The 16,487-nt window shown below is 29.6% G+C and overlaps 1 protein-coding gene across 1 annotated transcript; it reads left to right on the top strand.

Moving 5' to 3' along the window:
* The first annotated feature begins 4,932 nt into the window (after positions 1–4,932).
* On the top strand, positions 4,933–6,945 carry LOC133694981 (caffeoylshikimate esterase-like). Its single transcript, XM_062116703.1, has 2 exons — positions 4,933–5,439; positions 6,149–6,945. Exons 1-2 carry the CDS (start codon positions 5,124–5,126, stop codon positions 6,811–6,813), a joined length of 981 nt encoding a protein of 326 aa, XP_061972687.1. The 5' UTR covers positions 4,933–5,123; the 3' UTR covers positions 6,814–6,945.
* The last annotated feature ends 9,542 nt before the right edge of the window (positions 6,946–16,487 follow it).

Genomic DNA, 16,487 nt, shown 5'->3' with positions numbered 1-16,487 from the left:
ATACTGTAAAATCTGGTATCAAAATGTTTTCTCTTCTTAAGGCATTTAAAACACATGCTGGTGCTTTATTATTATTTTTCAAGAAAAATAGGGCTCATGACATGCATTGCCAACCAAAAAACTTTAAAGGCTAGGCACAGGCTTGGTCTTATAGGCCCATGAGCATTGCTTTTTTATTTTAATTTGTCAGTTTTGTTGGGGCACTTAGCCTAAGCTACTGGTCACTTTTTAACTTTGAATTATTTTTTAATATGAATTAATTAAAATAGATAAAGTAAATGTATGTGTGAGATGCCTAACCTGGTGCCTATTCAATTATAATTGAGATTAATTAAAATAAATGAATTACATGAACTTTGATGAATTTTTTGAATTAAATATTATTTAATTTTTACTTGGTTTATGAATAAGATTGCACCTTTTTTTTTATATTAATTGGAGTTCATTTTATGCAACACTGTAATTTTTTTTTGGATTTTATTCAATCACTTTTAAATGTATATCTATTTTTATTATTATTTAATTAGATAAAAAATTAATTTTAAAAAATAAAATTATTAAACATAACCGGATTCATTACTTGTATTGCGATATCAAGTATCATGTTCTATATCTATCTTTCAATTTTACAGTTTAGCTTTTAGTTATCATTAACAATTTTTTTATATTTATTAGCTCAAATAATTTTTGATTTTTTTAATTAAAAATATATATTCCTTTTGATTTACAATTAAAATCTCTTCTTGAGGCAAAAAAATCCATTAAAAATACCTACATATTTCTTTATTTTGCATTAAAAATTAAAAATACCTACACATTTATTTCTTTTGCATTAAAAATTAATTTTAGTTCATCTAGAAGCATGGTGCATTTCTTACGTCATTGAGATGCGAAGATATGAGATAAAAATATTCCAAAATGAATTTGGAGATTTTTTAAATTATTCAAATGTTCACTGTGTAATCATTCTATTATGTATAACTTACACCCTTACTATATTTTAATCAAGTCCATTTATGATTAACACATGATCATTTTGTACTGATCAATGTCTTTATGTTGTCTTCTCTTATAAATCATTGTGAATTAAAATAGTATTTTGTTTTTTTTGTTCTTCAATTTTTTTTGTATTAGTCATTGATTTTTTTTTTAATTTTATCATTTAATATTATTTTCTATAGGATTTTCATGTGTCAAAAAAATTCTAACTTTGGGTTGATCTTTGACCTTAAATGAAAATTTTGGTTTTATTATTTGTAAAAAATTAAAAATTCAAGGACCAGTATTGATAATGAGAAAAAAAATCCACTTTCTCTCGCATCTCTTAAATTCAAGGACCAATATTCAACAAGGTTTTTCCTTTTTAGGTACTATTTATCCACTGTTTTTTTTTTTTAAAATTCAATAGGATTTTTCAATTTCAATTTTAGACCATTTAATTTGAAACTTTTACATTTTGATTCATAAGTTTATTTTATTTATATTTCAATCCTTGAATTTAAGAGATGTGAGAGAGAGTGGCCTTAAAAAACACAGGAGATATAAAGCAATTGGTTGACGAGACTTAGCGAACAAACAAAAAGTCAAATTTGGTGTCAACATGTATCTTTGTATAAGAGAAGTGTAATTGAGGAGTTTTTTTAGGTTTCATATTGTTGAAAAAAATAGATTGAAATTGAAAAATATATTTTGTAGTTTAATTATGTGTGTTTTGAACTGGTTTGGAGGTGTTTTGAGTTCAACATAGTTTTTTGAGATTTTAAGAGTATTTATTAGATGTTTTCAAGTAAAAATAAATGAAAATAACTTTTCAAATTTAAAAATCCTAATTTTTTAGACGCCTCTTTGATGCTCAAAATCTATCAAACAATTAATGTATCGTTTGTCATAGAGAAACAAATTAAAATTAGGTGTGCGGGTCTGGTCTTGCAAGTCCACACAGGCGGACCAATCTTGTCCACACAGGCGGCCCAATCTTTGCCCTGATCAAGCTTACATGCCCAACTATTTGGCTCAAGGTTGATTCATAAACTATTTGACTCATGAGTTCTGATCTTGGCGTTGCAGATGCTCCAGAAACTGAATGTGTGGATTACATGCATGATAATTCTAGTTTTCAAGTTACATATATAGATAGTTTACATCATTCTATATTACACAACCAAAAAGAATTTCTAAGCACGAGTCTGGACACCCACAATAAATTAAAAAAAAGAGAGGATAGATACCTAGTCTAGTCATGCAATAAGCAACCCATAACTCTGAAAATGAAGGAGATGTACCTGAAATGTAATTATCGATTCAATTTCTGGTTTTCGCAACATTCCCCTGCTCTTGCAGCCAACTACACCCCATGATTATATCATACCCTCGTGATAGCCCCCACAATTTCTTTACAAAGTCTCAAGTTTTCCAATTTCCCATGACAACTTAATCTCATGGGTTTCCTTCCAAGCTTTTATTAAAACTTCAACTCAAAATAAACACACTAATTCATCCAACACAATCCAAGTTCATTTCTCCCTCCTCTAGGCCGAAACTATACTTTCATTTTTCCTGGTATTCTTTTCAAATTTCTTATTCAAGGATCTTATTAACATGCTACAGTAACATCATAATTTTTATTTTTTTTATCAAGGTTTACAACATGGTTATTAAGCTTAATCAATGTCATGATATAAATCATGGATTGAGCAGGTTACCTCAATTTAACACGAGTTGATCGGATAGTTAAAAAAGTGCATTTTCTTATTAATTTTTTTGAAGCGCTAATTAGTATGGAAGGGATGCTTTTAAGATCATTCTAAGAATGAGATTTAGAAGGTGTTTGAGAGTGTGGTAGCAGTTGTGGTTTAAAGTATTTTTCTCTCGGAAATGTATCAAAATAATGCTTTTTTTAAATAATTATTTTTGACATTAGCATATCAAAACGATTTGAAAATATAAAAAAATTAATTTTAAATAAAAAAATTAATTTTTAAATTTTAAAAAACATAATTTCAATCACATTTTCAAACACTGTCTTAGTTTTAGTTGAAACGAAAGTTACTATGAAGATTTTCCTTATTGTTTGATTAAAAAAAATCCAAATACATATCTTTTTGGAATTGAACTGATAATTTTTTTTATTAATTTTTATTTTTTATTTAAATTTAAAACCTATCACTTTCAATTATTGATGAATGTCATGAAATAAAATAAAAGTAACTTGTAGCTGTAAGTGAAAGAGATTGAATTTGAGAGTTATGCTAAAATATCAAGGATTGATTTACATTAGAGTGGGCGAGAGAGAGAGAGAGAGAGAGAGAGAGAGAGAGAGAGAGAGAGAGAGAGAGAGAGAGAGAGAGAGAGAGAGGAGGAGAGAGGAGAGAGAGAGAGAGAGAGAGAGAGAGAGGAGAGAGAGAGAGAGAGAGAGAGAGAGAGAGAGAGAGAGAGAGTGAGAGGAGAGAGAGAGAGAGAGAGAGAGAGGAGAGAGAGAGAGAGAGAGAGAGAGAGAGTGAAAGAGATAGAATTCTTTGAAGCATTAAAATTACCCTATTTTATTTTATTGATGAGTCAATATAAATATATAATATATAATAATAAAACAGATACAATTTCAAGTGCGATTTTTTATAATGACAGATGATTGCTTGTGTATCGATATATTTAACTAATAATATCTTGTCTTGTATTAGAAAATTAACATATAAATTAGATCCCTCTAGATAGAAAAAGAAGAAGAAAATTTTAAACATTGACTCTAAGTTTTTTTTTTTAAATAGAAAATATGAGAAAAAATTTTAACTAAAAACTTTGAATTATAATCTCTTAGCATAGGTTTATTATATATTATTTTTACTTGAACCAATTGAAATGTTCATAACATAAGGTTCAATTTAAGATGCATGTTGAATATTTTTATTTGATAAAATATAAAAAAAATAAAAAATTAACTTTTAAACTATACCAATTCACTTCAAGTCCCTTTAATTTATTCAAAGATTTATGATAACACACTAGCTGAATTATTTATTATTTAAACCCCCATTGCTTTTTTAATTAAATCCTTTTTCCTGATAAAATTATGAAATCAAATGAGACAACAATATTTTTTTCAAAAATTAACCCCAACTAAGAATTTAACTTCGATATGCATCAAGAAAATAATATCTTATAAAATTTGTATTACCTTTTTATTTTAGTTCTAGTATGATAATTCTCTAAATTATGAAAATTGAAGGGGGAGTTGATGGATACTAATCAACGACCGGCTGGTGAAACGGGAGAAGAACGTCAATGTGAGAATATTATTCATGTGTCCTTTGGCCCATATCATATAAAACATCCAATCACCACGATCGTGTTGGGTGTTGGGAGTGCAGTGCAAATTTTATTTTTAAAAATTTTGAATTCTTTTTATTTAAAATAATTTTATATTATCATTTTAATATATTAATATCAAAAATATTTTTTTTAAAATAAAAATAATTTATTTTAATACATTTTTAAATAAAAAATATTTTAAATAACTATCACTATAATTCAAACAAACTCTTGATAATGACCAATAAGAAAAGAGCCACCTCCCCACCTACTTTCACCTCCTCTTACTGCCCCCACATAAAGGCTGGAAAACATGGTTGGTGGAAGATTGACTTGAATATTTATATTAATAATAATAATAAAAAACTTGAATTCATTTGAACAAGTGAATGTTTTGGATAATTATTTTATTTCATAGATATTATATATTATGATTCGGACTCAAACATCTCTAAAATATATATTATATTTGTTTATCTTATATTGAATAATAAATCATCCTTGAATATTGAATAACATTAAATAAAAATAAAAATATTGAAGTTTTTTATTTAATAAATAATGGATATAATATAAATTAAATTCACGAGTATTCATAGACATCCTACACCAACCTCACCGTCTATAAACACCAATTTTCTTACACAAGAAGTCACCAGTTTTAAAACCCCCTCTCGCTCTCCCTTGCAGAAACACCATCGAACTCCGAAACGCCACCCACCAACTCGCTCAGAAAACACCCATCTTTCCCCTGTTTTAAAGTCAACCATCCAAGCCTTACGGGAATCTGAAAAAAAAGAACTCGACGAAACGTGACCATGTCATTCGAAACGCAGCAACCCGGAACGCCACCCAACTTCTGGGGCGACATGCCGGAGGAGGAGTACTATGCATCACAAGGAGTGACCAATACCCAATCATACTTCGAGACGCCAAATGGGAAGCTCTTCACGCAAGGTTTTCTCCCGTTGGATAAAAAAGTCAAAGCCACGGTATATATGACCCACGGATATGGATCTGATACTGGCTGGTTGTTCCAGAAGATTTGCATCAGCTTTGCTAACTGGGGATATGCTGTTTTTGCCGCTGATCTTCTTGGACATGGCAGATCAGACGGTATACGTTGCTACATGGGTAATTAACTCACTTTCCTCTTCACTACTTGTTATCAAATATTCAATTAAATATACATTGATTTTGTAAAACATTGTACGATCGAATTCCATTGCCCAGGACAACATTCGGTACATGTGGGGTAGTTCACATGGTTTTCGATATGTTTTTCTCTCCCTCTCGATGCGTTTAGGTTATAATTAGAACTCACAAACGCTAAAATCACAATATGCTTAATTGAATATGTTTAGTCATGTAATATTTATAATTTTTTTAATTGGTTCATGATTTTGGGATGGCATAATTCATATAGTATTTATTTTCTTGAGAAATTAAAATATTGAGCTGTAATATATATGGATTTTATTTTGGAGGAAAAACAGTGCAGGTAAACTATTGCCAGGAACAGAAATGAAAGGAAAAGGGTTGTTAGATATGATGCTACTGTTGCTAATTAGTATTCTAGGCATGGCTATAAAAGGGTCCCAATGTCTGTCTCCAAGTTGATTTCATTAAAATTATATTTTCAGATCGAGAGGCAGAACTCAGATTGATTGCAACAATATTTTGTTGAGATTATTGCTCTCTCGTAGACTTGTATCATAATTCATACGCATTAAGCTCAAATCCAGCATATCTTATTCATTCAAAAACACCCAGCATTTGTTTTTACTTGACTTCTTTCTAAGCTTCTGCAAAAATGAAAACTGAAAAAAAATATGTTGTGAAGGTGACATGGACAAGATTGCTGCCACTTCCCTGTCTTTCTTCAAGCACGAGCGCTTCAGCGAACCATACAAGGACTTACCAGCCTTCTTATTTGGTGAATCAATGGGTGGACTCGCAACAATGCTAATGTACTTCCAATCAGAACCTAACATGTGGACGGGCTTGATTTTCTCGGCGCCACTTTTTGTCATACCAGAACCGATGAAACCAAGCAAGGTACACCTATTCATGTATGGCCTACTCTTTGGATTGGCTGATACGTGGGCAGCCATGCCAGACAACAAAATGGTAGGCAAAGCGATCAAGGACCCAGAGAAGCTCAAGATCATAGCATCCAACCCTAGGAGATACACAGGCAAGCCTAGGGTGGGAACCATGAGGGAAATTGCTAGGATGTGCCAGTACATACAGGACAATTTCTCCAAGGTTACAGCGCCGTTCTTGACAGTCCACGGCACGGCTGATGGGGTGACATGCCCTACATCATCACAGTTGTTGTTTGAGAAAGGCTCTAGTGAGGACAAGAGCTTGAAGATGTACGAGGGCATGCACCATTCTTTGATACAAGGTGAGCCCGATGAGAATGCTAATCTTGTTTTGAAGGATATGAGAGGGTGGATTGACGAGAGGGTGGAGAGGCATGGGTCCAAAAAAAGCGATGACTGAAATCATATAGAATAAAACTATTGATTAATTCTGGAAATGTAAATGTGAAGTTCGGTCATGATCTTTTTGATGGGCAAAACGAATGCGAATGTAATTGAATAAAGTGATAGTAAAACTTTAAAAGTTGTATCTGATCGTGATATTGTGTCGTGTGAATTTGGCTTCGGCAGTTGGTCTCCTCGTTTCGTGTGATGATCTTGCATGCCAGATTATGTTCTCACGCAACTAACGAATTCGACTGCTGATTCTTTTAACTAACGAATTCAACTGCTGATTCTTTCGGGTTTTTTTTTTTTGTTAAGAATAATAATAATAATAAAAGGGAATTCAACTACTGTCGGACCAGGAGAAAAACTAGTCTGGCATGACTAAAAGATGGTCTCTCGGGTTTTTTTTTGGTTAATAATAATAATAATAATAATAATAATAATAATAGATATTAGATTTTATAATTTATTTTAATTTATTTTTTTATGAGTTATTCTTATTTCATGATTCAAATCGCGACTTTTGTGGATTAATCGTGTTAATTCGAATTATTTCTTTTGTTCTTTTTTAAATTAGCTCTTTTTATTTCAAAGGTTGATTCAGAATTAAACTTTATATTTTTTTTATTTATTTTCTATAAAGTTACCTCGATCTCCTAACTTGGATTTAACATGTTAACTTTGGCTAACTCAAGTTGTTTTTTTTCTTTTATATGAATTTTATATAATTTATTTTAATTTTATTTTTATAGGTTTATCCCGATCTCATGATCTAAATTTGATAGGTTAACTCAAGTTGATTTAGTTTATTTTTTGATCTGCATTTCATTTTCAATTCCATTCTTCAATATTAAGTTCATTGATAATTGAGTTTAATAATTTTTTATAATATTTTATTTATAATCACCAAGATTTCATGATCTAAATAACACATTTGATAGATTAACTCAAATCGATCTAATATATTGTCGTTTGAATATTTTTAAAAAGTTGTCGTTATGATTTTTTTTTAATCTAACTATAATTTTATTGATCATACATATTATTTTTAAATTTATCAAATTAACTACATCATATCATGTATGCTAAAAAAAACACAATAACAATACCTCAATTTTTTTCATGTAAAAAAAAAATAAAATCAAACACAGCATAGTATACTTTGTTTAAGTGGCAATGTCAAAGACAAATAAAACGAGCAAGCAAAAAAACCCAAGACAATAGCCTCAATCTACAAGAATAAATGGGCAGAAGAGAAGTGAAAATAAAAGCCCAAGGAAAATTGGCCTTAGGAATAGAACCTTAAGAATTCAATATTCCACGTACGTAAATACTACCTCAATATTCCACGTACGCATGGATACCTTCTTCTTCTTCTTCTTCTTCTCTGCTGGAAACCAAGAGCTCTATACTCGAGGACATTAATGTCTATGGCATTTTGCATTCTTCGTCTTCTGCCTGCCTTCTTGTTATTTTGTAATGATGTGTTTTTTGTTGCCTGCTATTCGTCGCAACTCGATTTTCTACTCCTCTTTTCGAGCTGGCTTTTATGTCTCTTACCACTGGTTGGATATTGAGGTAGTCTCTGATATGCTGAAAATCTGGGTGACCGGACGGTAAATATTTAGGTGAAATGTTATTATATTTTTATATATTTTTAAATTAATTTATAAAGAATTCACCTCACATATTTTTTTATAAAATATTTCTTTTGAATGTGAAATAACTATATATATATACATAGTCTTTATTTTTATAAAATGGTTTTTAACGTAGGATATATATACACACACATACATACACGTGCAATATTTTTTAATTTTCTCATGTAAAATAATTATATGTAGTTTTTATTACATGAAATATTTCTTAATTTTTTTATATTAAATATTAAAACTTTATTATTATTATTATTATTATTATTATTTTGGATCGAATAGGTATGAATTAAGGTATCGCGGGCTAATTACATGGTATTATTCCAAGAGACGTAAATACGCTTTCTCAGTAACAATTTAAAAAAGAAAAGAAAAGAAAAACGGACTGACGTGTTGCAACAAAAAACGGTTTGTCCGGTTCGCTTGCGTGGTGATTCTGTGTGGGGGCTCGTGCACTTTTTTCATTTCTCGATGTCAGATCCGATAGATATTTTGCCTCTTACCTTTTTGCCACGTGGAGAAACCTTCATCGCCCATTGCATCGAGGTATAATAGCAGAGCAGAATATGCGAGGGAATCTGTGACAGGCGCCCCTGCGTCGCAGCACAAAATATCGTCCCTCCATTACTTGTATTGTCTCTTACTTTTTAGTGGTTTCAATTACTCAATTTTATGTGTCTCAAAAATTATTATTTTTTAAATGGATACGAGAATTTTTATATTTTTAAAATAAAATTTACGATACGAAGATATTTTTTCAAAAAATAAATGTTTTATTATAATTTTTTTTAAAGTACACACATTTATTATGCTATTATCTCATTAAATGCCTATACTGTAAGTGGACCGAGGAAGGATTTGGCTTTGGAAGATCAAAGAAGATGGAATTTGCCCAGGGCAGTGAACGGTGGAGATGGGGTTTGGAATATAAGAATCTACGTGGATGGTGGAGATCCATTCACCACACATTAAATGACAAAACTCGAACGACAGCGTATTAGTAAGTGTTTGAAAACATGGTTGTACCCGTGTTTTAAAAAAATTAATTTTTTTATTAAAATTTAAAATTTTTTTATGTTTTGGATTATTTTGATGCGCTAATTTCAAAAATAAAAAAATATTATCTTAATGCATTACGGCATGAAAAACACTTTAAAAAACAAAAACAACCACAATAATCAAATATATTAGAAACTTTTACTTCCTTCCAACTCAATTCAAATTTGTTGTAATTGAGTCCTTTAAATTGAATAAATTAGGACCCTTCAATCCTGATTGATCAAGACGAAATTCTTCAATTATCTCTTAACCTGTTTTTAATTGTTAAGTTCATTGCATGTTCATGGATCAGTAGTCTTCTATTACCTTCATGATTTGTTTTCATTACATAAAAATTAAAATACGACATTAACGAACTAAATTATATTAATTAAGTAGCACAGTACAAAATCACCATTGACCCTGTTTTTCAGCTAAAATACTTCTATACATATATAATTAAATTGATTGTGTGGAGAAAAATATAGAACTTAATTGATTGAAATCTGTGTGTGCTTTTAAAATTCGGAGCTAAATTGATCATGTTTAGAGTTTGAAAGTTTAAATATACTCATTCAAATCATTTACATATTCGTAGTTATATTTTATGATTGCTCATATCTCTTCATCTAGTGTCAAAAATCATTCTAAACAAATTTCAACCACATAATTTTTTTTAAAAATACAAAAGAATAATTTCTCAAGGTTTAATTGAATTTATTAAGAGCATAATGACAAGAAAAAAATAATTTTTAAAGTCAATTTAAGCTTTAGTAGGAAGAAATTAAAGTCTAAGGGTTGAATTGCAATTTTGAAAAGTTAATTTGGTCAAATCATGAGCTTAATTACATAAATATTAAAGTTTGATGAGCAATTAGAAACTTGATTAAAAAAATCTAAAACCAAGGACAAAACTAAAAGGCGCGTGAATTTGAAATTGACCAAATCAGGGGCCAAATTGAATAAATTGGAAGTTTGTTGGTCAATTGAGGGTCAAAATGCATAAATTTAGAACTAAAGACTAAAATTAAAATTACGATTAGCTCTAGGGTGGTCAATTGAGTTTAGCAATGGTGAAATTGCATGAAATTAAAAGTCTAGAGGCAATTACGGATACAATTAAAAGCAATTGAAAGAACATGGACTCAATTGAATTTTATCAAATCCCAAATTAAGAACCCTAAATGATGTGTCATTTGGACTTAATGAAAAGAATGTGAATGACACGCTGTTCGTCAACTTGCACATCTATTTTGACAATTTTGGCTGATCAAGTTTGCAACTTCAGACGCATGAATGTGGACTTACAAACCTCTAAATTGAGTAAGGTTGGATCCAAATGAAAGGTGTGCACCCCTTGTACCAACTTCAGGTGGTCTTAGATGATGATGGCATTAGAATTGCTTCGATGAGGCCTTGAAAGTGGACAACTTAGTCATCCTCTTTGACAGTGCAACCATAATGCAAAAACCGATTTGGTTTTCATGTGTTCACATATAAAATCTTCTTAATGAGTTCTTATAAAGGGTTTAAAACACTTCTTTCAGGATTAAGAGGTTAAAAATGGATTCAAGACCTCCCAAAACCTTAGCAAAACTCTATAAATAGTCCCATCAAGATCAAGAAAAAGAACTAAAAAAGGAATAGAAAAGAATAAAAAGATAGGAAAAGATAAAAAAAATGAAGAGAAATATCAATACAAAACATAAGTGTAGAGGAGCAAAAGTCTAAACAAAAGTTTTTTTATACTTTACAAGTTTGTGTAAGGCAATATTTTCTAAAGGAAAGCCAACAAAGAGTAATTGTTTTAGGTATACATTGATGACACAAAAATAGGTCTTTTGCTGCTTGTTTTTGTTTTTTTTTTGTTTTTTTTTGCTTTTCATTATATTTATATTTACAAGAATATAAAATTTTTTTGGAATGTTTAACAAATAATGTTGTATTAACTAATTTGTTGTTGTGTTGGTTTATTTAATGATGTTCTTTTAAAGTCTTTTTATGTTTTTGATATATTAAAATTGCTATTTAAGTTTATTTTTTATATATATAATGTTGTTTTATTTTTTGTTTAGCTTAAGCTATGCATGTTAAAGTAAAGATGTTTATCCTGAGTTTGCTAGGCTTGTTCATACATAAAATATGTTCAAAAAACCAATTTTGAATCCATGTTGTATAAACATGTATGTTGTTTTAGGTTGATAGTTTTTAGATTGGTACCTCATTCTTGATTTTAATGCTATAATGTTTTTTTATTACTTTTTTGGTTCAAACATCTTTTGTATGATATTGTGACTTCTTGGGATAAAAGAGCATGTTTTAGAAACTAAAAAATGCTCATTTCTGGGTTTGGAAGAGGTTACCCTAGGCGGGTAAATTTCTGGGTTCTTTTAGGTAATGTTCTTTGTGTTCTTGGAAAGAACATTGCCTTAACCCCTAGGTTTGAACCGATTTCAGTCCATTTCTTTGGACATAACCATTCTTTATGCATGATTAACCAATAATCTAGTATTTATTTACATCAATAACATGATTGTAACTGTTTTTAATCACAAGTTTTTGGTTTTGAACCAAAACTTATTTTGATAAAATTGTGATGTTTAAGTGATAATCAAAGTGAATAGATGTTAGATTATTGATTCTTTCATGATTTTCAACATGTATGTACTTTTGTTTTCACCAAATCTAATCTTTTTAGGTTCGATGTTACTGGGTTCATTTCGGTGTTCTTGGTGTTCTTCATTTTTTTATTGTGTTTGATCCTTTTTGTTCAAGATTTTTTTAGTTTTTGTGTTTTTTTAGTGTTTAATATGTTTTTGGATTTAGTTTTGTTTTTGAGTTATTTTCGGGTCAAAACAGGATTTTTTATTGGATTTATGATCGAATAAAAAATTTCAGGTCAACTTGGTGAGGTAAAAAAAAATTGGGTCAAAAGGTTTAATACCCTATTTGGTTTGCCATATTTTTGTTAATGGTTTTTGGGTTGAGGGTATGTATGGAAAACACCTTTTAAGCTCATTTTTGGTAGTTTTATTATAAAGAAAGTGAGTTTTTACCAAACAAAGTCTAAACAAATAAAAAACAAAAAATTCTTTTTTTCTTGTATATGGCTAAAAATCCTAAAGCCATTAAAACCTTTTTTTTTTTATAAAAAAGATCAAAAATACTTTGACATGTTTTTTTTTTTTAAATATTACATAGATTTTATAACAAGTTTGTAAAATTTCAAAGGATTTTGGCCTACATTTCAAATAAAAAAATATTTCTTTTCTTTTAATATGCGGGATTATGAACTTATACATAAGACATATTCTTGATATTAAATAAAAAGATAATTTATTTTATTTTTTATGTTGGCATTGTAACTATTAGATTTTTAACTTAATAAGATAAGAACCTTATTATTGAAAGAAACTTTTCTTAAACCTTAAACAGACCAATGATTAGAAAACACATTATTTTCTTAGTTTATATCAGACAAATAAATAATGCAGCTTACCTCAGGTAAGTTATATCAGGGATGTTAATACCTTACCTTTATAAAATCAGTCTTTTTACCCAGACTCTGAGATTAGTTAGGGTTTCTAGTGATCAAAATACTAGGTGGCGACTCCCATTTTTTTTTCTACTGATAAAGAATAAAAATTCCTTGTCCTTTCCACCCACATTATTCCTGACGATCCCGATCCTGAAGGATGATCGTTGTGACGCCTCACACATGCGACATCAACTAAAAGACGAGAGCCCTTCTCACTTATAAAGGATAAGCGTCTCTTTTCTTTTCAAGAGGTGTCTTTTCAAGGACAAAACTCATTACATGGTTAAACTTATATTATCTAGGACAATACTTTATAGAGGACCTACCATGTGTGGATATAAGAATACAATAATGATGTGTGTGCCTATATCCGCATATGGTAGGCCCCTTAAGAGGTATTGCCCCCACTGACATGGGTTCAATCATATAGTGGGTTTTGTTTTTGAGAAGGTGTCTTTTAAAAAGAAAAGAGACCCTTGTGCTATATAAGCAATTAAGGTCTTTGTCCCCTAGTCGATGCAGGATATTGACATCATTGTAACCCCTTAAGAGAGGGGCTTGGGTAGTGAGCATGACTAACATCCCCACAGATAGCGCTAATGGTGATGCGTGTCCATATTCGTACATGGAAGGCCCTTTAAGAGGTATTGTCGTAGTTGATGTGGGTTCAACCATGTAGTGAGTTTTATCTTTAAAAGGCACCTTTTTAGGAGAGAAGAGACCTTCATGCTATATAAAGAACTAAAGTCTTCGTCTCCTAGCTGATATGGGATAATGGGATCATCACTAACCAATCATTCCTTGTAAAAAAAGAAACTAAAGAATGAGAAATGATTCAAACAAAGTTAAACATGTTGAATTCCATAACCACAAAATTAGCAACAACAAACATCACCTTATCCCTTCAATTAAGAAAACAATAAACAAGGAAAGGATGTCAAATCTCGAAAACAAGTTTTAAAATCCCAACCCTACTTAGAAGCTATCTCTTATATCTTCAGGCAAGAAAGAAGTTTTGAGAAATATTTAACTTAAGAGGTTGTGTTGTATGAGTATTTGACAATGATAGATAAGACAACAAAATATCCATTCTTCATAAAAATAAAATTAAAAAAATATTTTCAAATAGATTTCACTAAAATATTCAAACAAAGACATTTTTTTTTATTTTTTTGAAAAGATATTTTTTACTAAAATATATTTAAAAAATAATATGTAAAACAAATAGAATTGAACTATACTGTATTAAGAACTTGTTCATGCATTGCTCATCCATTAGGTTATATAAATGGGATCTATCATCAATTATATTAGGATCCCATTTTTTCATGATTTTTTTTAAATTGGCATTTTTATTAAACAAAATTAATAAAATAACACAATTTGAAAGATAATTGATGAAATAACATAGTTTATACACGTCACAATTGAAAAACATAACATTAAGTGTATATATATTAATTTGATATGTTAATGCATATGAGGTGGATGTAAGAAAAGAGCATTTCCAATATAGATATGACATATGCGGTCAGACAAGGCATAACAAAAAAACTTATAAACATAGATAATGTATATAACAAGATACTCAATTATATGTCTATTTATTATTGTTTTTAAGGTATTTATTTCTAATATATATTGTCTAATTTTAAATTATATTTTGTATTTTAGAAGTATACTTGGTTAGGATGTCATGTACGTGAAATACTTCATCTTCATTTACACTTAAAGTTTCTTAGTACATGGATCTTGGTCCGGTTGATCCATCTGTTCTAAAGTTGCATGAGTTACATAGGTCAGAGGCCATTTGAAATGGGAATATATGTTTGATTTCATAAAATAAAAATTATTAATTATTGTGCTAATTATCCTATAATTCATGCTAACACATCAAATTTCTCCTTTTATTATGCAAGATTTGGTTAAGATGTACTATAAATTTTATAAATTGATACCGCTTCTAAATCCTGTGATACCACAAGTCATGCATGCAAGTTTTTTTATATTACATGTCTTCAGCATATAAAGATGGATAATGACTTGCTCACGACACTTATTGAGAGAAGAAGATGAGAGACTCACACATTCCACCTTTATATAGGGGAAACAACACCTACATTATAGGACATTGCTATTTTGCTTGGTTTACCCACAAATGGGCAATCACTTACTATCATGGGTATCTAGAATAAGGTCATTATATGCGAGCGTGCATTCGGACGAATGCCCCTTACTAAAATGTTCAAGGGGAATGTTTTATGCATGGGATGATTTTGAAAAACTTTTCTGAATTACCTAATGATAATGATGATGAGATCCTAAAATGGTATGTTAATGCATACTAATAGTTCAATTAATATATTGATTTGTCTATATTTAATTTGAATTCCATGTTATATTGTGTAGCTATGCTAGAACATATATACTTCATATGTTTGACATTATTGTTTTCATATATCTCAATGAGACACATGTGTCATTTTCTACTTGCCACTATCGGAGGACTTTGAATCCATTCCATTATATAGTTGGGGTTTAGATGTCCTTGCATATTTGTAGCCATTTGTGTCAAGCTAGCTTGGAAAAAGCAAAGCAAGTTAGAGGATGTTTATTGCTTTTATAAGCAAAATAATTGTAATTGTTTTATTATTTTTGCATTATATTTTTAATGTTTGAGTTGGTTACTAATTATTGTATGTTTTTTGTACATAAAACTATGGTTATGAGAGCGTTTATACTTTGGGTAGCCATGAATTGAGCCTAAACCTGTTATGTTTATTCAGGTTTTGGAGGTTGAGCTACAACTTTCATTAGGATATAAGTAATATGTTATTGATAATACAAATGATGTCCTTTAGATTAATAATATTTTTCATGGAAACCTTATTTAATAAGTTAATTACTTATTTATTAATAGATGATATGAGAGTAGATATTTTAAAAATAATCCAACCCATATTTTTTCATTTTATCATGGCGAGTTAGATAGATAGTTACCAAATCATACATGTTAAAATAAATTGAGAAGTAATATTGAAAAAAATTGCTTGCACTGATGTTGAATTTTGTTTATATTGAAAAATGTTGAAAAATAATTGTTTGTGTTGATGTTAGTAAATGATGAGAAATAATTGCTTGCGTTGATGTTGAAATTTTTCATATTGAATAATATTGGGAAATAATTGACTGCGTTGATGTTGGTAAATGGTGATAAATAATTGCTTGCGTTGATGTTGAATTTTTTTTTTACATTGAAAAATATTGGGAAATAATTGTTTGGATTGATGTTGGTAAATGATGATAAATAATTGCTTGCAGCGTTGATGTTGGTAAATGGTGATAAATAATTGCTTGCGTTGATGTTGAATTTTTTTTTACATTGAAAAATATTGGGAAATAATTGTTTGGATTGATGTTGGTAAATGATGATAAATAATTGCTTGCATTGAT

This window comes from Populus nigra, chromosome 1 (assembly GCF_951802175.1).
Source record: "Populus nigra chromosome 1, ddPopNigr1.1, whole genome shotgun sequence".
Classification (NCBI taxonomy): domain Eukaryota; kingdom Viridiplantae; phylum Streptophyta; class Magnoliopsida; order Malpighiales; family Salicaceae; genus Populus; species Populus nigra.
This window is presented reverse-complemented; position numbering and strand designations above follow the sequence as displayed.